The 21,769-nt window shown below is 44.5% G+C and overlaps 2 protein-coding genes across 11 annotated transcripts in view; both read right to left on the bottom strand.

Annotated features, from left to right (window-relative positions):
* Positions 1–6,977, bottom strand: part of LOC142108527 (uncharacterized) — a 61,392-nt gene extending 54,415 nt beyond the window's left edge. For 3 of the 5 annotated variants that reach the window (XM_075192251.1, XM_075192252.1, XM_075192253.1), the window contains exons 1-3: positions 6,833–6,977; positions 4,490–4,552; positions 2,957–3,031 (exon numbers count right to left, since the gene is read on the bottom strand). In XM_075192251.1, the coding sequence (XP_075048352.1) occupies positions 2,957–3,031; positions 4,490–4,537 (123 nt within the window). In that variant the 5' untranslated portion in view covers positions 4,538–4,552; positions 6,833–6,977. Of the gene's footprint in view, positions 1–2,956; positions 3,032–4,489; positions 4,553–6,832 lie in introns of those variants that run through there. The other 2 variants (XM_075192255.1, XM_075192254.1) reach the window with 2 other exon arrangements.
* Positions 6,978–13,309: 6,332 nt separating this feature from the next.
* Positions 13,310–21,769, bottom strand: part of LOC142108171 (uncharacterized) — a 76,534-nt gene continuing 68,074 nt past the window's right edge. For all 6 annotated transcript variants that reach the window (XM_075191784.1, XM_075191785.1, XM_075191788.1 and 3 more), the window contains 4 exons: positions 18,213–18,326; positions 17,003–17,107; positions 15,800–15,913; positions 13,310–14,212 (listed from right to left, as the gene is read on the bottom strand). In XM_075191784.1, coding sequence (XP_075047885.1) covers positions 13,650–14,212; positions 15,800–15,913; positions 17,003–17,107; positions 18,213–18,326 — 896 coding nt within the window. In that variant the 3' untranslated portion in view covers positions 13,310–13,649. The remainder of the gene's footprint in view (positions 14,213–15,799; positions 15,914–17,002; positions 17,108–18,212; positions 18,327–21,769) is intronic.

The following is a 21,769-nucleotide window of genomic DNA, read 5'->3' as shown; positions in this document are numbered from 1 at the left end:
GGTGGTAGTAGCAGATAGGAATCAGCTGAGTGCAGGCACGATGAACACAGGAGAGTTGAGGCGGACTGGAGTCCGGTGGTAGTAGCAGATAGGAATCAGCTGAGTGCAGGCACGATGAACACAGGAGAGTTGAGGCGGACTGGAGTCCGGTGGTAGTAGCAGATAGGAATCAGCTGAGTGCAGGCACGATGAACACAGGAGAGTTGAAGTGGTCTGGAAACCACAATAGCGGTAAACAGGAATCAGCTGGAGCTGAATACACGAGGAAACACAGGAACACCTTCAGAGGCTCATGGGGAATGAGACTCCAAGATCAGGCAACCAGGTAATGATCACAGATGGTTTAAATAGGGAGGGTTGCCTGATCATCCAATCAATTAAAAGCAACAGGTACTGAAGGTTTAATAAGGACTGCACATGCGCAGACCCTCAGGATGGCGGACGGCCACGGTTCCTGAACACAGGAGAAATGGCACTCACAGTCCGGTGAGTGACAGTCCTGTAAGGCCTCTGCCAGTTGGTCTGCCCATGCTTCCATGCCTCTAGCAACCCAAGCTGAAGCAAATGTGGGCCTAAAGGAAGAACCCGCTGCCACAAATATAGATTTCAGCTGGGATTCCACTCTGCGATCAGTGGCATCCTGCAAAGTTGCTGAACCTGGGACCGGTAGTAAAGTGTGTCTGGCCAAACGGGCTACTGGAATATCCACTTTAGGAATACCCTCCCAGCGAGCCACGTCTTCCTCCTGCAATGGATACAGGGAAGAGAATCTCCTGGGAACAGAGAACCTTCTATCAGGCTGTTTCCAGGCTCCCTCTGCAATATCTCTGAGTTCTACAGAAGGGGTAAAACGGATAGTCTTCCTCTTGGCCTTCTTAAACAGACTTCTGTCTCTAGAAGTAGAATCCTCCAGTTCTGGGAGGTCCAACGCCTGTCTAACCGCTAAAACCAAATCATCTATAAATTGGCTTTTAGTGTTCTCTTCCTGTTCCAAAGGTTGAACCTGGTCAGGATCAGAATTTATTTCCCCCTCCTTCTCTGAAAACACCTCTGAGTCTGAAAGGACCAAAAGGGGATTAGCAGAACTAGGCCGCTTGCCTTTAGCAGGCGGGATGTTTGGGGATTCAAGTAACTGGTTTAGCTTGTCCAAACCCTTTATAAATGCTGCGGACCATGCTGGTTCTGTGGGAACAGGGGCCTGGTCCGTAAGCAATGAGGAAGGTCCTGGTATAGACGTTCCAATAGAACCTGTGGTAGCAGGGAGGTCCAATGAACTAGCATTATTAGCCACCGAGGCTGCCACACTAGATAGCAACTGATTGGATTGTGAAACCATCTGTGCTAAAGAGGAAACCGACCGTGTCAGGGAGGTCACCCAGGCCGGTTCCTCCGTCAGTGGGGCTGGAATATGCTGGGTTTGCGCAGCGGGAACCCCTGCTTCGCAGACAGAGCAGAGCGCCAACGGATCCTTCTGCCCACATGGTCATTTTACAATACATCTTGAACATGTAAAATACTTTGCCATAGGGCCCTTTCCTTTATCTGTCATTTTTTATATAAAGGAAGGCACACCAAACACACAGCCTTAAATAGTTAATTTAGCTGAGAGAGACAGAGAGAACTGAGAGAGAACAGTGGAAAAAAACAAGTAATCAACTAATCTGACATAAAAGTTGTACTTGTAATTTGTTAAACAACAAAATAATATATTGGCAAGTAGGAGAACTATAAAATAACCCCTACTAGCCCACTTTACAGTCAGCAAATACAGTAATATGTGTTTAAATAAATCAGATACTTAGCCCACAGGCCAAACAGGGGAGAAGTCCAACAGCAGTGTCCTGGTGCCTGCTCCCTCTGATCTGTGTCTTTCCCGGGCTTCTCTATGTCTTAGCTCCCCCCCCCCCCCCCCCTCTGATAATGCTGTCTCTCTGGATTTTTATAGAGGCCACCCTAGAAAAACAAAAACGGGTGGTGTACGGCAGTGTAGTGGAGACCTTAATTGAGGTCTCCGCAGCAGATTCGCACCCCGATGCCCCCTCCTATGTATGAGGGGGGGGGGATCTTGGTATGGCCCCCTTCTGTTTTCTCTCCTCCGCAGAATCCAAGATGGCCGTCGGCATTTTGTTTCTTCCGATAACCGGCACTCCATGCCCGCAGTGGCAGCGCCGGTTATCGGGGAGGCCCCAAGAGTGACAGCGGTCCGGAGAGACCGCCTGTCACTCTGTATTCAGGCACCCTATTTACTCTGCCAGCGAGAGCCTCTGGCTCTCATCTGACAGAGCAGTGCCTGCGCTGCTGTTCTGTGGAGTGTGTTCTCTATAATAGAACACACTCCCAGGTCTGCCACCAAAGAAGGACTTCCTATCAAAAAGGAATTAAATAAAATAAAAGTAAAATAAAGTGAAAAAAAACACTAACAGTACTAAAACACTGCCCAACTCCATGGGCACCTAAAAAAAACTGAACAGGAAGAGGCAGGGGGATTGTAGAGGGAAGGGGTCTGTCAGCAGTGCTAAACTTAACTAGCTAGGTGCCAACTCCCGAGCTCCCCCTCCACAACCCATGGTAAGCAGTGTCCCCCAGACTGGATGAAAGAGAAATTTATTTTTTCATTTCATTAATCCGTTATTTGAAAGGGTTAAGACAACCAAAGGATTGATTTTTAAAAAAAGTAAACAATTGCTGCTATTCATTGATTATATCATATACACCAATAGGTTCCTTAACAGGCTCCCCCTGCAGTCACTGTGAGGAGCAGTGGTAAACAATTTAATACAAAAAAAAGGATAATGCTAGCTACTCTACATTATGAAAAAAACCCTCATCTAGAAATCACCAACCTTTCCAGATAACAGATCCTATACACACAGTATGCGGTTGAGAAGATCCTAAAGCTATACAAGAATTTAAACACATGGCACCCAATTTTGAAGCCATTAACAATATCTCTCACCGCCAGCATTTTGTGAAGCGCTCCGTTATAATGCGTCCTGCGATCGTCCCGCGAACGGAGGATTACGTAGCAGATCTATAAAGGCAGAAGACGCAATAGTTAGTAATGCAGGAAAACAATGCATTGGACAGAAAAAAAAACCATCACATGTAAAAGAAACATGAATCACCAATGCCCTAATAAAGCAGTAGAGCTGTTTAGTGTCTTGTATTAAACACTAGACTACTACAGCACTTACTCCATGCTTACTGTAGGTAAAATGGTCATTTTTATTTTTTTTTACAATCAAATTGGTCACAAACACTGCAGGTTTGGCACCAGGTGATCACCAACAATCTCTCCAACCAATCAGTTGCTGATAGAGTGAGGCGGGAAAATGTGGGGCGGATATGCATTGATACGTGCAGTGTTGTAAGAGGTCCAAATTGCATTGAGCCCTTATCGTCGGTGAGTCTACTCACCGATGTGACCAATTGGGTGAAATCATGGCTGTACTTTGCACAGCGTATTGTCCTGCGTGAATAGGCCCAAGACAATGAATTGCATAGTGTTCGGCTAACGATTTCTACATATATATAGTGACACGTTATGCTTTGCAGATAGTTGATCTACCTTTAAAGAGAACCTATCGCCTCAGGGTTAAGCACAACACTATGGCGGGGTAAATGTCTCCCGATGCGATATCTTTATTGATTTTACCAACGACTAAAAGCCCCGATCAGCATGTCCTTCATCTGTCATGACCATCAGCTGAAAAGATGGTGACTCTGTACACTCTATGGAGATCTGCCTACACTGCTGGTCCTGAGTACATACACACTGCAGAATTGGAACGACATAGTTCCATCATTGAACGAGATTTTTAGTCCGTTTATAAAATCGAATCAAACGATACGATGTGCTTTGCTGCGACAACACATGATCGTTGGAGTGCGCACTTTAATGCGATATCGGGCCGAATGGTCGTTTATCGTGTGATTGCACTATATAAATATTGATGATGATCCATAGTTGGATCCAATAGTGCTGGCAGGGTGGGATGACTTGATATAGATCTCACTTTCACTGCATTGGGAGTGCCCTCTGCTGGAGAATAATCTAATGACATCACAGCCATAAAGCACAAAGTGATCTATAATCTGTAAGCAGGATATAATATAAGGCCGTGTATTAAACTTAAATAAGTATTTCCATGATGCTCTCTCTCACTCCTCTGCAGTGAGCTGCCATGTTAGGTGAGTGGGAGCAGGCACAGTATGAGTAACAGCCTGGCAGTCTTGCTCTGTAAAAATGCACAGTGTGGATTGGTTGATTCATACATACACAGGGGCAAAGCCAGTGAGGTCACATTAGTTCAATAAACAAGTTTTTTGGGGGGTTTTTCCTACCTGTAACAGATCCCATTAGGAACATGTTCTACAGATGCAAGAGGAAGCTTCACATCTATACACTTCAATTTTGGACTGTAGTGGTCCCTTAAGCAATGTAGTTTCCCCCCCACTTCGTTTTAAAATTTAGAAAAATGACACTTACTACACATGTGTGTGGGTCTTTCATTGTCCTTACACGGGCGTTTTTCATATTGACTTTTCAAAGCTTAAAAAGAAAAAAAAAAAAAGAAAAATCAGGAATGTAAATTAACAATTTTTATTTCACTATAAGTTACATAACTATAAAAATAAATATATGTACGTAGATGAAGCACTGTTAGGCTATGTACACACGGTCACTGAAGCATAGGTAACTTGATCTCACTGCAGACTTGTTTTCCGATGTGTCAAAGTCGCACTGCAGCATTCTGCGTTACGTACATTGCAAAAAGTTTTATCAGGCGGACCCATAGAACTCCATTATATTATTGTACAACAAAGTAACGCCCATATAAGGGTGTCTGTTCCGAACAGCTTTTTTTTCATTTTTTTAAGGTTATTGCCCAAAAGTGAAGTCAAATGTACTAATTACATTAGAGTTAACTCTTTATATAAATGTTGCCTATGCTTAAGCAGGTGTTACAGAGTCATAGATGCCACTCTCCCCACACAGGGTAAACAGCATACATCATGGACTTAAAGGCTAACTACACTAATAATAAACTGTTATTATAATACTCCCACTAACCTAACAGAACTTCGTTCCTCACTGGACTTCCTATGCCAGTGTTGGCTAACCTGTGACACTCCAGGTGTTGTGAAACTACAAATCCCAGCATACCCTTCCAGCAATAAGCTGCTATATATTAGCAAAGCATGCTGGGGCTTGTAGTTTCACAACACCTGGAGTGTCACAGGTTAGCCAACACGGTCCTATGCTGTCAAGTTACAGGTACCAATAGGTTGCCTCTTCTGTGTGTAGGCGATCGGTCAAGTTGGTACATGCAGTGAAAGGATGACTATGGTCTGAGATAAAACATAGCTGTTCCTTTAGAACAGCAATAGGCAACCGCATACGTTTCAGGGACCACATGGACAGCCCTCTATGTAACTTACAAAAGGGCAGCACATTACCTTTAATTTCAGTGATTAGTTAAGACAATACATTTAATCGAAGAAAGAAACACCTATCTGTAATAACATATCAGCAGGCATTTTAACAGAACTGGCAATAAAGCAGGAAAGAGCATGTAAAGGCTTGGAGGGCCACATGTGGCCCTAAGACCGCTTGTTGCCCATCGCTGCTCTAGAAGGACAGGAGAATGATTTGGGCCTCCAGCAAAAGTAGCTGCCCACTGCACCTTGGTCTATCAGAGATACTGATATACCATATAAATTGGAATCTCGGTTAACTTGTCCTACTATGGTCATACTAGTATTCCGAAACAGAACTGCCACTGCAAACAAAATTCCAATAAGTGGCACGGTTGCGAGCAGGTCCCTCTTCGCTGTTTGTCATTTTGTTAATACCTAGTCTAGTTGTATTACCGCGTTTCTCCCCAATTGCAAAGTGCTACTGAGTATGCTGAGACTATAGAAACGTTAATAACAACAGAATAATTCCTAACCCCTACTATTAAAGCCAAGTTTCATTTACAACTAAAAGACTTTTCACACTACTACTTTCTTCAAAACTGGCACAATCTGAGCTTAATAGTAAATAAAACAGCATAGAGAAATACTACTTCTTCTGCCTCACAGCGCTGGGTTCATGAGTGCAATTCCCGACCATGGCCTTATCTGTGTGGAGCTTGTATGTTCTCCCCGTGTTTGCGTGGGTTTCCTCCAACACTCCAAAAACATACTTGAAGGTTAATTGGCTGCTATTAAATTGACCCTAGTCTGTGTATGTTAGGAAATTTAGACTGTAAGCTCCAATGGGGCAGAGACTGACGTGAGCGAGTTCTCTGTACAGCGCTGCGGAATTAGTGGCGCTATATAAATAGCTGAGGCTGTGTACATGCTTAGTTTTAGGGCTATCATTCATCCCATATAGGTCAACCATTTAAAACAGACACATAAAAACTACATAAACTGAATTGCAGATAATTTAGATACCTATAGTAGTTGTGGATAACATGCATGCCCTGTTTAACAAGGTTGTCTACATCTCACAAATCAGGGCGACGCATGAAATATTAATATATCAAAACTACACACATTGCATTCACTTCCATGCATGTAAACATATATCTCTAATTAATCATTTGAGCCATTTGCCTGACTTGCCAGAGGTAGGGAGGTTGTGTCTCCCCAGCTCTTAGAGAACTACACTACTTAGAGTCACAGCACGGCCTTCTAGCCTCTGGATGTAACTTGTTGTTATAAAACGGATACAGACAACACTTGCATGAGGCTGACTCTGGTTTCCACACAGAACACCCATAGACATGGCTGCTTCATACCACAGCCCTTTACTAGACCGTCGTGTTCCCAATTTACTCACCTGTTCGACGTGTAAGAAACAAAATATAAATCTCCTCTCGTAGACTTAAGGACAAGCAGCGACACACAAACTCAGGAACCCTCACACAGTCACGCTGTACACAACGTAGCACGATGTCCCCGATAATGGCGCCATCTTGGTGAAGCCCGTTAGATTCAATCCTAAGAAACTTGATCTACGAGAAGATGGACAACGCGTCGGAAGTAAGAGCTCAGCAGAGGAGACAGGGTAGGTGCTAAATCCCCATCAGCTGAAGGGCCTTGGCTCGTCACTATGACATCACAGGGTCATGTGACCGCAGCGGTCACATGATACACAGTGTAGTCGGAAGTCGGTGCAGGAGATGTAGAAAAAGCTAAGAAGAAGGGGAGCTAGTGTGTGTGACTCAAAAGTGTGTGATGGAAGCTGCAGGGCAACGGGGGGCAGAGAGGACATGTGTGACTAAAGGTGCTGGGCAGAGGGGGGGACATGTGTGACTAAAAGGTGCTGGGCAGAGAGAGGACATGTGTGACTAAAAGGTGCTGGGCAGAGAGGGGACATGTGTGACTAAAGGTGCTGGGCAGAGAGGGGACATGTGTGACTAAAGGTGCTGGGCAGAGAGGGGACATGTGTGACTAAAGGTGCTGGGCAGAGAGTGGACATGTGTGACTAAAGGTGCTGGGCAGAGAGGGGACATGTGTGACTAAAGGTGCTGGGCAGAGAGAGGACATGTGTGACTAAAGGTGCTGGGCAGAGGGGACATGTGTGACTAAAGGTGCTGGGCAGAGAGGGGACATGTGTGACTAAAGGTGCTGGGCAGAGAGGGGACATGTGTGACTAAAGGTGCTGGGCAGAGAGTGGACATGTGTGACTAAAGGTGCTGGGCAGAGAGGACATGTGTGACTAAAGGTGCTGGGCAGAGAGGGGACATGTGTGACTAAAGGTGCTGGGCAGAGAGGGGACATGTGTGACTAAAGGTGCTGGGCAGAGAGGACATGTGTGACTAAAGGTGCTGGGCAGAGAGGACATGTGTGACTAAAGGTGCTGGGCAGAGAGGACATGTGTGACTAAAGGTGCTGGGCAGAGAGGACATGTGTGACTAAAGGTGCTGGGCAGAGAGGGGACATGTGTGACTAAAGGTGCTGGGCAGAGAGGGGACATGTGTGACTAAAGGTGCTGGGCAGAGAGGGGACATGTGTGACTAAAGGTGCTGAGCAGAGAGGGGACATGTGTGACTAAAGGTGCTGGGCAGAGAGGGGACATGTGTGACTAAAGGTGCTGGGCAGAGAGGGGACATGTGTGACTAAAGGTGCTGGGCAGAGGGGACATGTGTGACTAAAGGTGCTGGGCAGAGAGGGGACATGTGTGACTAAAGGTGCTGGGCAGAGAGGGGACATGTGTGACTAAAGGTGCTGGGCAGAGAGGGGACATGTGTGACTAAAGGTGCTGGACAGAGGGGGACATGTGTGACTAACACCTGGAGTGTCACAGGTTAGCCATCACTATCCTAGTAGTTCACTTACACTCCTCCTGCTCTATACCCCTCTCCTGTTAGGCCTTCAGTTTAGATTAATTGCCCAGCGTGGCACGACATATTTTTTTATTACTGGGGTGCTCTGTAGGTCGGCAAGACTGAGTGTTAACCTTTCCCACCACAGTGCTGGAAGATAGGTTTAGCAAGTTGCTGTGGGCCGCAGGAATGGGTACCTCTTAATGTTGGGGCAGGCTTCATGTTTCCTTAAGGGGCCTGGCTCAGGTGGAGGATACTGGGTATGTGTAAGCCCCAATGTTGTGAAATGCTGGTTCGAGCAGCTTATTGAGGGCTTCTTAGCTGGCATTCCATGATCTGAATTGCTCCTGTTGGCCTTTACATGAAAAAACAGTCAGTATTTAACTTATGTGCAAAACAGAAAACTAATTTTCACCCCTTGCATTGTAACATGGTTTTGTCCAGGAGACTGAAATAAGAAGTTTCTCAAGTTAAGATCCTTAATGATTCAGGCCCTTAATGTTTACAGTGAAATTATCAGTTAAAAAGAAAAGCTGAAACAAACATGGGTTACTCCCATTTCCATCACTCAATATTATTCTTTAAAGGGGCATTAAAGGCATTTTTTTGTTATTTTAACATGAGAATGGCACTTTATTTTTATAACATTATTAATTTAATCAAAGTGAAAAAGTGAGCAGTTCGATAATTGGTTTTAGATTTAATACAGGAAGGGGAGGAGGTACCTCAAAGACAGAGCAAAGTATAAGGGAATCATCATCATCATTTATTTATATAGCGCCACTAATTCTGCAGCGCTGTACAGAGAACTCACTCACATCAGTCCCTGCCACATTGAAGCTTACAGTCTAAAATCCCTAACACACACACAGACAGACATAGAGAGGGAGACTAGGGTCAATTTTGATAGCAGCCAATTAACCTACCAGTATGTTTTTGGGCGTGTGGGAGGAAACCGGAGCACCCGGAGGAAACCAACGCAAACACGGGGAGAACATACAAACTCCACACAGATAAGGCCATGGTCAGGAATTGAAGTCATGACCCCAGTGCTGTGAGGCAGAAGTGCTAACCACTGAGCCACCGTGCTGCCCAATTGTAGGGTTTCCTGTGGCAGGGTAGTAGAGCAATTAAAATAAAGAAGTTGAGGGATAATTAATGAACTGGGTCCAAGGACTCCATGTTTTGTAGAATAAGATAGGAGTTCCTTAAAATGCTTTCCAATAGTTCCATCTCATAGGTGTTCAAAATCTGTCTCCAGAATTCCACCATTGTATGAGGGGTAATGCTTTTCCAGGAGCTGGCTATGAATCAAGTTGCAGCACTCAGGACATGTCTGGCAAGCCTCATGTGATGTTCTGGAAGATGTGGAAAAGGTAGTGGAAGCAAGACATATTTAGGGAGGAAAGAGGTAACTGTGCTGATGAAGGTGTAAATGATGTCCCAGAGACGAGACCAGAAGCTCTGCAGGACCAACGTATGTGAAGGAAAGAGTCAGGTTCTTGAAAACCTCTCCAGCAAAAGATTTTGTGTAGTTCTGTTGTGACTAGGTACGATCCCAGGACCCATGAAATATATAGTGCACACGACTGGGGAGGTGGTGAAAATAATTGACTCAGCTGCTAGAATATTGGGATAGTCTAACCCCATACAGTTTAAATAGGAAAAAAAATCTTCGCTTGAGTCAATGTTCTAAGAAATGGTTAAACATGCAGTAAAATCTCTATTTAATGGAAACAATTAAAATAGGTAAAACAAAACACAATGGAATAATAAAATAACCATTATATGCAAATAGTCCACTGATATCCAAATGGAGAAAAGTAATCCGATATTGTGGTCTCCGAGGAGGAAAAGGAAAAGTCAATATAGTCAGTAGGTTGTAATCGGAAAGTAATACTTGCGATTGTCCCTCCAAGTTGATGCAATAAGTATGGTGTAATTAAGAACCGAATACGTGCAATTATTCCCCTGATCTAAGCCAGTGATTCCGTATGCTAGAAGTTAGGTAGGCGTGCGTTCCAGCCTGGAAACATGCAACCGATACCGGAAGTGTCAGTCCTGGAAGTGACGTGTGGTTGGCCAACGCATTTTGTCACATAACATGACTTTCCCAAGGCTTGTGGTTAGTGGGGTGGGGGAAGCAGGAGTCTCTAGCTATCTGTATATATTGTGTCCATATCGGCTATGATTGGTTAAAGAGACTTCATCAGTAAATCAATGAGGGAATGTTAATAATGTCCTCCGTTGTTATTATTGGATTCAGATGGTTTCATTTGTGCCTAATATTATCAGAGTATTGTACAGTGATGAAGTTCAATAAACATAATATACAAGATATGGACTTTTTTTTTTTTTCTGATAAAACAGTAAACATATATATATTTTTTATTTGAAATATTTCTCAGAAGTTAATCATGCATTGGTAGTACTCATATATTGTTGTTGCTCATACAAGATAATAGTGTGTTGTGTTTATCTATTATGCAAATAATAGTGCACTGAGAAATATTGAGGAAAATATAGGAGTGTCATTTTGTATCTCTAAATTACAATAGTATATTATGATAGTCAAAATGGTTAATAACCTAAAAAAAACTGAGGAGGAAGAGGCGGGGGGATTGTAGAGGGGAGGGGTCTGTCAGCAGTGCTAAAGTTTAACTAGCTAGGTGCCAACTCCCCGTGCTCCCCTCCACAACCCATGGTAAGCTGTGTCCCCCAGACTGGATAAAAGAGAAATGAGGATTATTACTGTAATTGACTGCGGTTAGTCCATATATTTAGATAGATGGTCTGTTAGTTTTATTATAATTTAGGATATGCTCATCAAAATCGATGCACTGTATGCAGGGCCGGATTAACCATAGGGCTAACTGGGCTACAGCCCAGGGGCCTCGGGCATCCAGGGGGCCCTTTTAAGTGCTCAGCAGCAGTATTGATCGGTCGGGGGCGGGTGCGCCCCCGGCGCGATCAGTGCTGCTGAGCACTTTCACTGTGGTCCTTCCCCGGCGCGCTGTAGTCTCCCTACTGAGGAGATCTCGAGTCTCACTCTCACGAGATCTCCTCAGTAAAGAGTGCACAGCGCGCCGGGGAAGGACCGCAATGCCAGGAGAAGGAGGTAAGTGCCTTGGGGGGTGGGGGGCGGCTCGGCTCACCGGTGGTGGGGGGAGGGGGGGGGGGCGGCTCGGATCACGGGGGGGCCCTCACGTGGGAATGGAGGCCCACTTAGCCCAGGGGCCTCCATTCCCTTAATCCAGCCCTGACTGTATGATAAAAGGACAATGAGATACCCAGTGTATGAGTCGTACTGTCTTCTTAAGGCATGGATGGTACATTATGTTTATATAAATTCATGACGTGACAGTTAAGGTCATGATGGCAGACCATTAAGGTGTTGTGTTATCAAGTTCAATAATGTATAATAGTCGCCCCACTGACTTGGTTTAGGGAGATCCCAGGACCCGCATCATGAAGGACCAAATAATGCGGTCAACTTCTTTTTCGGCGTCAAACACCATGAGGAGAAAGGGGGCCTTTTGTGATGATCAGGTCAACTACTCGTCTGGTGTAAGATCTAGGGCCTGACGGCCTTGATGGAACCTGAACTGATCTGGGGATCCAAATATTGAATCTATTGGCCGGAATGTTTGAAAATATTTTCAAATCCACATTAAGGAGGGAGACTGGTCTGTAGCTGTCGGAAAGTGTGGGGTCCCTCCCCTCATGGAGAACTGAGATTTTTGCAAAAATGAAATTTTTAATGACATTGTAAATATAAATATTTAACTAAAGATATGGTTACTTTATCATTCTGTTTGCTTAAATGAGCATGAAGAGAAAACATATTATTCAATGCTTAGCCAACAGCTGAAGTTCCTTCCACATTTTAGGACACTGTACTAACGAGGTCTGATACAGACAAAAAAAAAAAGCTGAGAATGCTTTCATTTGAGCTACTGTGACATCAATGTGTAAGAATCTTCAATCTTCTAGTCCAGACAGTTCATTTCTACAGGCCAAGCATGCAAGCCTATCAGTCACTGTGTACCTGTTCAGTTACAGAAAAACCGCCAATCAGCTTATAGAGGGAAAGTAACCATGGTGGATACGCAAGTATAATCACTTCTGTGATTTCAGGTATTAAGCTAGATTATTTCATTACTCAGGTTAGAAATACACAACCTATTAAAGTGATTTACCCATTTTTAGCCACAATATTCATTTAAGGGGTGTTTGACTAGGGTCAGATACCGTATTTCATTCATTTTTTAAAACTGGAGACAGACGGACCTGCAAGATATGGTGTGTGTGTGACCAACCAACCAATGAGAGCATTAGATTATTAAACACAGGGCAGAGTATTTCATCTCAATAAACTCCTGCATGTAGGTAAGTTTGAAGAACTACGGACCGAAACCCTCTTACTTCCATTCTGCTGCTCATATAATGGTTATCGACATAATTCGCCTTCCTTCACCATGCAGCTGGCTGTTCGCGGTCTCTCCCCCCCCCCCCACCACCCAATGGTAAAACATTTCCAAAAGAGCTCCTCTAATGACATGGGGAAAAGTACAATGAGCTTACACATTGTGAAGCAGTCAAGTGGTTGATCCAAAGTCCACTTTGCATTATGCTCCCTGACAACCCGTTCACATAAGAAATAACACAGGAGACTTGCTTGGTGGAGAAAGGCCACAGATATATTTAATTTAACTTGTTTGACATTAATTTATATAACCTCTTGTTGACCCAAACCCCGCCCCCCCCTCTTCCTCTGTGATTGGGCAGCCACTGTCAAAACACAATACATTAACTTGTACATGATGAAAATGCAGGATTTCCAACAACCTAGGCGATAATACGCTTTCAGGCCAATAAAGTCCTCAGTTACCCGAAGCTGTCTAGCAGGTTGGTCCAAATTCCCGTTTGCATTATGCAACCTGACAACCGTTCACAATCCCTATCAAAGAAATAACAACACAGGAGACTTGTTTGGTGGAGAAAGGTCACAGATTTATTGAATTAAATGAAATCAGTGGTGGCGAAGAAAGCATAAGCCAATCAGCTACCATTACGAACATCCAAAAGGAGCAACAGAACGCCCCTGACACCTCTGGGTTGTGAAGACCCACCTCCCCTTACTAAGGCTCAGTAGCTGGGGTCCACGGTGCCCTATATCTTCCCCAGAGTGGAAGTGTTACCAACAATAATTTTGAGGAACAGTGCTCCACCACTAAACGATGCGTCATGGCCGCTGATTGGCAGGTTTACCCGCCACAGCTAGGTCTCAGAACTAAAAACTACAGCCCGCCAACCCACAGTGACACTTCACAGCTCAGCAAGACTTCTATACAGCCGAGCGATAAAAATATCCAGACCTGTATCCGTGAGGAGCACACCATCTGGCTTGTACAAATGTGAATCCTTATACTTAATCATGGGGTGGTCCACCACAGCACCTCCGTGTTCCAACACAAATTTTTTAACGGCCGAATTTACCTTATGACGGGCACTATCAATATGACTGTCTTTACCGATACACTGCCACACCCTCCTGGGAATAATGTCCGACCAGATTAACCGGGTGCTAGGCCAGATTGATATGATTCTGTTTAAATCTTCCTTAATTTTCAAAATAATACAAATACCCTTCAGCTGCCCTAGATCATTCCCGCCTAAATGAACGATTAACACATCAGGAACCCCAAATTTATCTTCAGCGAGAAGCAGAGTTGTAATTAGGGCAGACCATTCCATATCCCTAAATCCCAACCACCGGACATTCTTAGCTCCTGGGAAAATGGACGAGTTCTGTGTTGAAGGGCTCTTGCTCGCCCAATATACGTATGAGTCCCCAACAATCCACACTTCCTGGGAACCGTGGCGACCACCTGCAACAAGGAGGTATCACACATTTGTATAACAGTCCACATAAAAAACCACCAAAAAAAACATACATCAGAAGCCCTCTAAACAAAGCAGATTTAGCATGGGAAGATGGAAAGAAGTGACCCATATTGAGGTAATAGCTTAAAACGAAAACTCAAAGGGGCCACCAGCCAATCAGGCCCCTTTTTTTCTGAGGAAAAATTAGGCAAATCCCGCCATGCTCCCACAATAGTGGCAAGCAACTTGCGCCACGGGTCAGCCCAACAAAGAGTGGCGCAAGTATCAATGCTTGCTTTGAGTCCTTATGAATTTTCTATAACAACTAAACTTCCACCTACCCCTATATTTTAATAACTTCCACCAACCAGCAAACCTCAGCAGCTTCCGTTGCAACGCCTATTCTGAAAGAACGAGAACCATAGTGCCCCTGGTTAAGGCCCAACTTCCAGAGACACCTTTTAAAAACTGGTCAGAACTGATATTTGGTGTGGGGATCCCCGTTCCTATGACTCAGCTAAGCCCAATAGGTGACCTTACTTTCCAATATTCTTGTATTAAAGGTACCGGGCAAACTGCTCTGTTAGCCCTCTGAGAAAGGTAACACAGCACCCCTTACAAACCAAGCTACGATCATTCATGACTACATTATGGAACAACGTCGCAGTGTCTGAGAAAAATTTAGCCGATGCCACCAAGTCGTTCAGCCTGAAGGCCCAGAAGTAAGCCATAGAATATAAACACACTTCATATTGATCACATGTTGACTCCTCCACCAGTTTGTCGGATTAGACAACAGATTCTTGTCCAAAGTACTCTTATTGTCTTCTGTGATCCAACTAACTCTAGCCTATCCTTTACAAGCCTTGCTGACCGGCAAAGCATCCAGGAACCATGGAAGGGCATGGGGAGCATAGCGGGGGGAGGACAACCGAGTCTGGACCAGAGGTAGCAGGGTGAGCCAGAGCACTCGTGGGATGCTAGGAACACTGAGTAACCCGGGCATGGGAGGGGTCACATAACCCACTTCATAGAGGGTGCTCATGGAAGAAGCGAGGGTAAATATTAAGTGGGCAAAATTGCTGGCCATAGCTGTGGGGGAAAATAGTGGTGGACAGGGAGGGTGGGTGGGAGATGACTACAACCAGTTCTCTGCAGTTGGGGGGTAAGGAAATTGGTTGAAAAGAGGCTAGGAGAGCCTAATTATGCTAGCGGTGGTGGATAGGGGACACCAAGTGACCTCCATCGTGCAAAATAGTGAGGCGGGCATGGGTAGGATCGCCATCTGCAGGCCCGACATAACTAGAAAGGGTCACCTTGGAGGTGGGACCATAATAAGGCTGCCATCAAACAAACGCAGGAAGGGGAGAAGGGGAGTCAGCGCAAATGGAGGGGAAGTGGAGGAGCCCTTGATGAGACTCTGGGAAGGGGGAGCAGCGTCACGCTTATGGCGCAACATAAACAAATGATAAATCAGGTAATGGAATAACAATAAATAACATAGCAATTCTCTATAATGAAAGGAGAGCGTACACAGAAAATATCACTGCAGTATGACAGCTGGAGATACTAAGAAACAAACTATATATTACCTTCACGTCTGCCTGCTCCTAGTCCGACAGGTTGTCTTGGCTCATAAAAGGATCCTTGGTTATCAAACTGGGGTCCAGGAATCGATTGGCTTTGTTTATAGCGAAATCCAGGATCTGGGAAATAAAAATTTTATATTCACGAAAGGTTTTCAGCCCCAAAAGATATTTGTTAAAGCATCTTATAGATCTATTCTTAATGCCAACTAAATACAAGAAAGATAGTTTTAGTTCTGATTAGCAACAATTAAAGATTTTTCAAAGAACCTTCTTCAGAGACAGGTAGGAATAACGGACAAATTCAAGAAGGATTTTAAGCGAAAAAACCATAAACATCTTATTTTCCACAGATTTTACACCAGAATAAACTTTCGGTCATGAATATTTTTTTGAATTCAAAAGTATGGATTCAACCTTTACCAACACAATTTGGTGACAGGATTATGGTAAAGGAACACTTCCATTCCTTGCACATTATCCTTTTAAAAATTTGTGAACAAGATAAAACAATAGGAAAGAGGTTCCTAACATGAGGAGATCGCAATATGATGAAAAGACGGACATAGCAAGGGAGAAGAGAAGGCACAATTGCCAAGTGTACAACAGTGCTAGTGATCCAGGATTTAAGAATTAAATTTAGATTTGTAACAGAGTTTCATGCATTTGAATAGGGACGGCGTTCCAGAGGTAAGGAGCGGTCAGAGGGAAAGGTTTAATGCGTGAGGGAGAGCACTGGAAGTATGTAACATAGAAAGGAAATCCGATTATATATTTATAGTTTATATGAATATAGGGATGGTTTGCTTTAAGGGGTAAAGAGAAGGACTTTGTATGCAATATGGTGAATAGGATAGTGAAGTAAATACATTGATATTGAAAAAGCATCCTCCTCATATTCATCGAGTCCTTTCCTGGCAATCATCATCATCATCATCACCATTTATTTATAGAACGCCACTGATTCCGCAGCGCTGTACAGAGAACTCACATCAGTCCCTGCTCTAAATGGAGAACTTAAAAGCAGCCCAGAATCCCTCACACCAATTCTTGATTGTTAGTGGGAAAAGAATCATATGTTTAAAACCAACACCCACAACTACTGGCACAATCACACCCCACCCCCAGTAGTTGACACAACTACTGGGGGTGGGGTGTGATTGTTGTCTTTAGAAACACACAATATACAGTGGTAAAACATGAAAATACCTTCAAGTTGGTCTGTTCCTGGTGGTCTAGGCTCATCGGTGAGTTCACTACCACCAAACCTGGAGCCCGATAACTGAGTATTTTGGTTGTAACGAGGGTCAGATTCTATAAAATTAACATAATTTAATTAGCTCCACACAATTAGCAGTCGCCAAGCCCACAGTATCAGATAATCAGAACATTTAGGGCATTCCCGATACAATGCTGTGAGCTTCCCAGTTCAGGATATGAGCTCAAACATGGACCTTTGTAGGCTTGCCTTCATTATACTGAGGCCCAGTCACATTACTTAGGTTTATCTAGACTAAAATCTAAAGAATAAAATAGTGAATAAAGTAGAAAATGGAGGAGAAATAACATAGTGTATGGGAAAAAAACATAAAATATGGTACACATGGAAGTACAAAGAAATATAAAAGTAACTAGATAACAGGATTTATAACTTGCCGATAAATAATATTCTCAAAGGCCAAATGGGAACAGAATGAAGTGGATGGTTAAACCATCCACAGGGAGTGAAGGAAAAGGGGCGCTTGGACAAACCAATTTGGATCGGCCTCTGCAGGCCTGACGTTATTAGAAAGGTTCACCTTGGAGGTGGGAGCAAAGAGGCCACCAACACATAAGCGCACAGAGGGGAGAGGTTTAGGTCAGCGCAACAGGAGGGGAAGAGGAGGAGGCCCCAGTGAGCTGGTGGGAGGGGAACACCGGCGCGCTTATGGTGCAACAGAACACCGAGGGAAGGGGGGGCCAAAAGAGCAATACAAGGGAGAGGATGAACAAGGGAACAGTTGGGACAAGGACAAAGCAAGGAAAGGAAGAGAGGAAACTAGGAAAAGGAGGAGAGGTAAAGGGAATGAGAGGAAAAAATAAAATTGACACAATAATGACGTATAAAACGAGTATGTCACTATATCACCGCTGAATGCAACTGCACAGATCCTGAAAACAGACAGTTTCTATTGAAAAGAGAAAGCATTCACCTAGACTTTAATTTTTAAAACCTCTTGCTGACCCCAGACCGCTCCCCCCCCCCCCCGTTCCCCTGGACAGCCTATGTCACAACCCTAAACATTACAATTTCACAGTGAGAACATCATGACACATATAAATTAGAAGTGAGCTTAGAATCTAGCAATAATATAATGAAAGGGGAGTATACTCAGAAAGTATCACAGCTGGAGATACTAGGAAACAAACTATATATTACCTTCACGTCTGCCTGCTCCTAGTCCGGCAGGTTGTCTTGGCTCATAAAAGGATCCTTGGTTGTCAAACTGGAGTCCAGGAATAGATTGGCTTTGTTTAAAGCGAGATCCAGGTTCTAGAAAATACAATTTTCATATTGACGAAAGGTTTTCAACCCCAAAAGATTTTTGCTTAAGCGTCTAATATATCTATACTTAACACCAGTAAAATACAAGAAAAGATTGTTTCAGTTCTGATTAGCAACAATTAAGGATTTTTCAAAGAACCTTCTACAGAGACAGGTAGGAATAACAGACAAACTGGAGAAGGATTTTACGTGAATAAACCATAAACATCTTATTTTCCACAGATTTTACCACAAGAATAAACCTTCGGTCATGAATATGGTTTAGAATTCTGTACTTCTGAATTTAAGACTGCGCGGGCAATGACCAGAATGGCAGGTACCCATTCTCGTTTGGTTTTCTCGATTACCCATGGGAGCAACAGGAACTGAGAAAAGAGGTATACCAGAAGAAACCGCCATGGGATCGTCATGACATCTGTGTACTCTGCCGCCGGATCTCTGGACTTCGTGCAGAAGAGATGGACCTTTAAGTTAAGAAGAGACGCCATGAGATTGATCTTTAGCTAACCCCGAACATTGAACCTGAAAAGCAAAGAACTCTGCGTGAAGGGAACATTTAACCAGGTGGATCCTGTTGCGGCTGAGGTTATCAGCCTCCCAGTGCTCCACCCCCAGGATGAAGATTTCCGATATCACTGGAACATGCCGTTCCGCTTTGGCCATGATCTGCGAAGCCTCCTGCATCGCCATGGCACTGTACGTTCCTCCTTGATGGTTTAGGTAGGTTACTACTATAGAGTTGTCAGACTGGACCTTCAGGAGCTGGCTGGTCAGAACCCTTTGACCCTGAAAGAGTGCTCGAAGTTCCAAGAACATTGATGGACAAGTAGGACTTCTGTGGAGACTAGAGGCGATCGATGACCGCGCCCCAATAGGACAGACTGGTGTTTGTAGTAACCAAGGTCTACTCCTAAGTTTGTTAGGACTGACCCTTGACCAGATGTGCTCTAGTCAACTAGCATGAGGGAGTGACTTTGAACACCGACACCATGGTCACTAGCCATTTTACGCAACAGAGAAGGAACACTTCCAATTTGGCCAGATGGTACCTAGTCTTGTTTTGAAGCGAAAGCATTTTGTACTCTGGGAGAAACACCTTCTGGACACACTGTGTCGCAGTCGAGGCCCAAGAACTGCATCCGTTGAGCAGGAATCAAAGACGACTTGGGGAGATTTAGAAACTAGCCATGAGATTCCAGAAACTGAACAGTTCGTTGAATGTGCTGGAGGAGGATACATTTTGTCTGCACCTTTAACAACAGGTCCTCCAAATAAGGCACATCAGTGATGCCCCGAGAGTGCCAACTACCGACCATGACAGCCATCATTTTTGTCAAAACCTTTGGGGTGGAGCTTTACCCTTACTCAGACCGCAAAGGGAAGGAGACACTGATGCCCTTCCCATATGGGGACATGCAGTTAAGCATCTTTGATATGTAAGGGTGCCAGGAACTCCTCATGTTCCATGCCTGCGATCGCAGATCGCAACGACTCCATCTGAAACCCCAAAACCGCATGTTGAGAGTTATGAGCTTCAATATCGGTTTAAACTAGATCTCCCTCTTTGGGACCAGAAAGAGGTTGTTGTATAACCCCAAACCTCTTTCCAAAGATGGGTAAGGAACAACCATGTTTGAGACCAGATGCTTCTAGATAGCCCCCTGGAAAGCCAGCCTTTTGAGGCCAAACGAGTGCAGACTTGTGGTGAAGAATCTGCGTGGGAGAAAGTTTACAGTGTCTATGACATAGCCTAATTCTTCAAACCCAGGCATCTAAAGTCGAAGCTCACCAATGATCTTGAAATCTCAGCAGACAGGCCCCTCCCATAGAATCGTGACGGGTTATCCAGTCATGCCATGGTCATGTCTGATGGTTTGGGAGCCCAGATTCTGCTAAGTTCCCCACCTGAAGGAAGAAGACTGTCCTCTGGAGGGAGCTGTCCTTGATGGACCAAAAGGAAAAAAAGCCTGAAATCTAGGTTGCTTCGCTTTAGCACCACTAACAACCACCCGTGGTTACGCGAATGATTTGGCCCAGTTCTGAACCAGAGTAACACAACGGCAAAGACTGCAGCATGCGCTTTGAGTCCACATAACGCGACCAAGAGCGCAGCCACAGAAAACACCTGGCTGCAATAATGAGAGCAGAGTTAACGAAAACCACATCCAAGATGCCAGACCTAAAAAGTCAAACGCTTCTTGAATATGTTCAGCCAACACCAACACCACCTAGGCCTGTGTTCCTGCAGACACTTAGCCAGCTGTTCCGCCTAGGTTTGAAGGGCTTCAATGACCCAAGCTGTAGACATGCTTGGTCTAAACAAACTGCCGGCCGCCATATATGCAGAACGAACAAGAAAGTGACACTTATTATAAGTAGCATCCCGGAGTGAAACCTCACCATGCCCTGAAGTAGCAGTGGTTCTAATTAACACTTACATCGGCTGTAACGCTTGCCCGATGGCCTATGGGGGGTAGTAAGAAGGTGTTCCAATGAGGAAGCAGCCTTTGACTCTAGCTGAGTCCGCCCAAGCTCTGGCAATGAGAAACCTGCCTCAGCCAGGGAAGCCCTGCTAGTGGATGGTACAGGCTGTGAAGGCGAAATGTGTGGTGTGGTTAGAGAATGAGAAGAGTCATCTACCTCTTTGAATTCAGACATTACCCAAGCAAGTTTCGCTATTGATGACGCCAGTGACTTAGCCCAAGCCAGTTCCTTCAAGGAGGCCGGTGCAGTCGTGGATGAAAAATGTTCACGGAACTCCTCCTCACACGATGCACACTGTGCCTCCGTGTCAGACTGTTCACAACATAATTTAGTGATACATTTGGCACAAGAATTGTGTTGCAAGGACTTTCCCATGGACCCTGTAGTCTTGGAAGACCAGTATCCCCTTCTTAATCACTGCCCTCCTCTGGCCCGTTACCCGACATCTGCCGAGGCTGCACTTTTAAGCATGGAGACCTATGTTGGCTGCATGCTCCAAAGCTGTTGTACTGCACGAGCCGTCCATAGAAAAAATATCCTACTCCAGAGGACACATTACTAAAACTGAAGATGGCTCCTATGGGAATGGGAGGGGCATAGTAGGGGAGGAGCTAGCCACACAAAATGATTGGGTGTTGAAGTGCCTTTACTACAGATCGACTATAAGCCATTGTTGCAGTGTCCCCCAATGACAAGAAAGAGAAATATGTTTTATGAGCTCTAAAACAGTAGGATCCTCCCCACCACATTTCAGGTGGCGCGCAGAATCGGACCTAACTGATGAAAGCCACTTGTGCGAAGAAACCATTCGTAAATAAAAATGGGTAAACAATGTGAAGGGACATTTCCAAAAATGTATAAATCTGGTGGAAGTGCCCAACTTCCTGTTACTTCACCAAATAAAATGCTCTGCGTGTCCGTATGTTTTCTGAAATGATCTTTAGAGC

This window comes from Mixophyes fleayi, chromosome 12, assembly GCF_038048845.1.
Source record: "Mixophyes fleayi isolate aMixFle1 chromosome 12, aMixFle1.hap1, whole genome shotgun sequence".
NCBI lineage: Eukaryota > Metazoa > Chordata > Amphibia > Anura > Limnodynastidae > Mixophyes > Mixophyes fleayi.
This window is presented reverse-complemented; position numbering and strand designations above follow the sequence as displayed.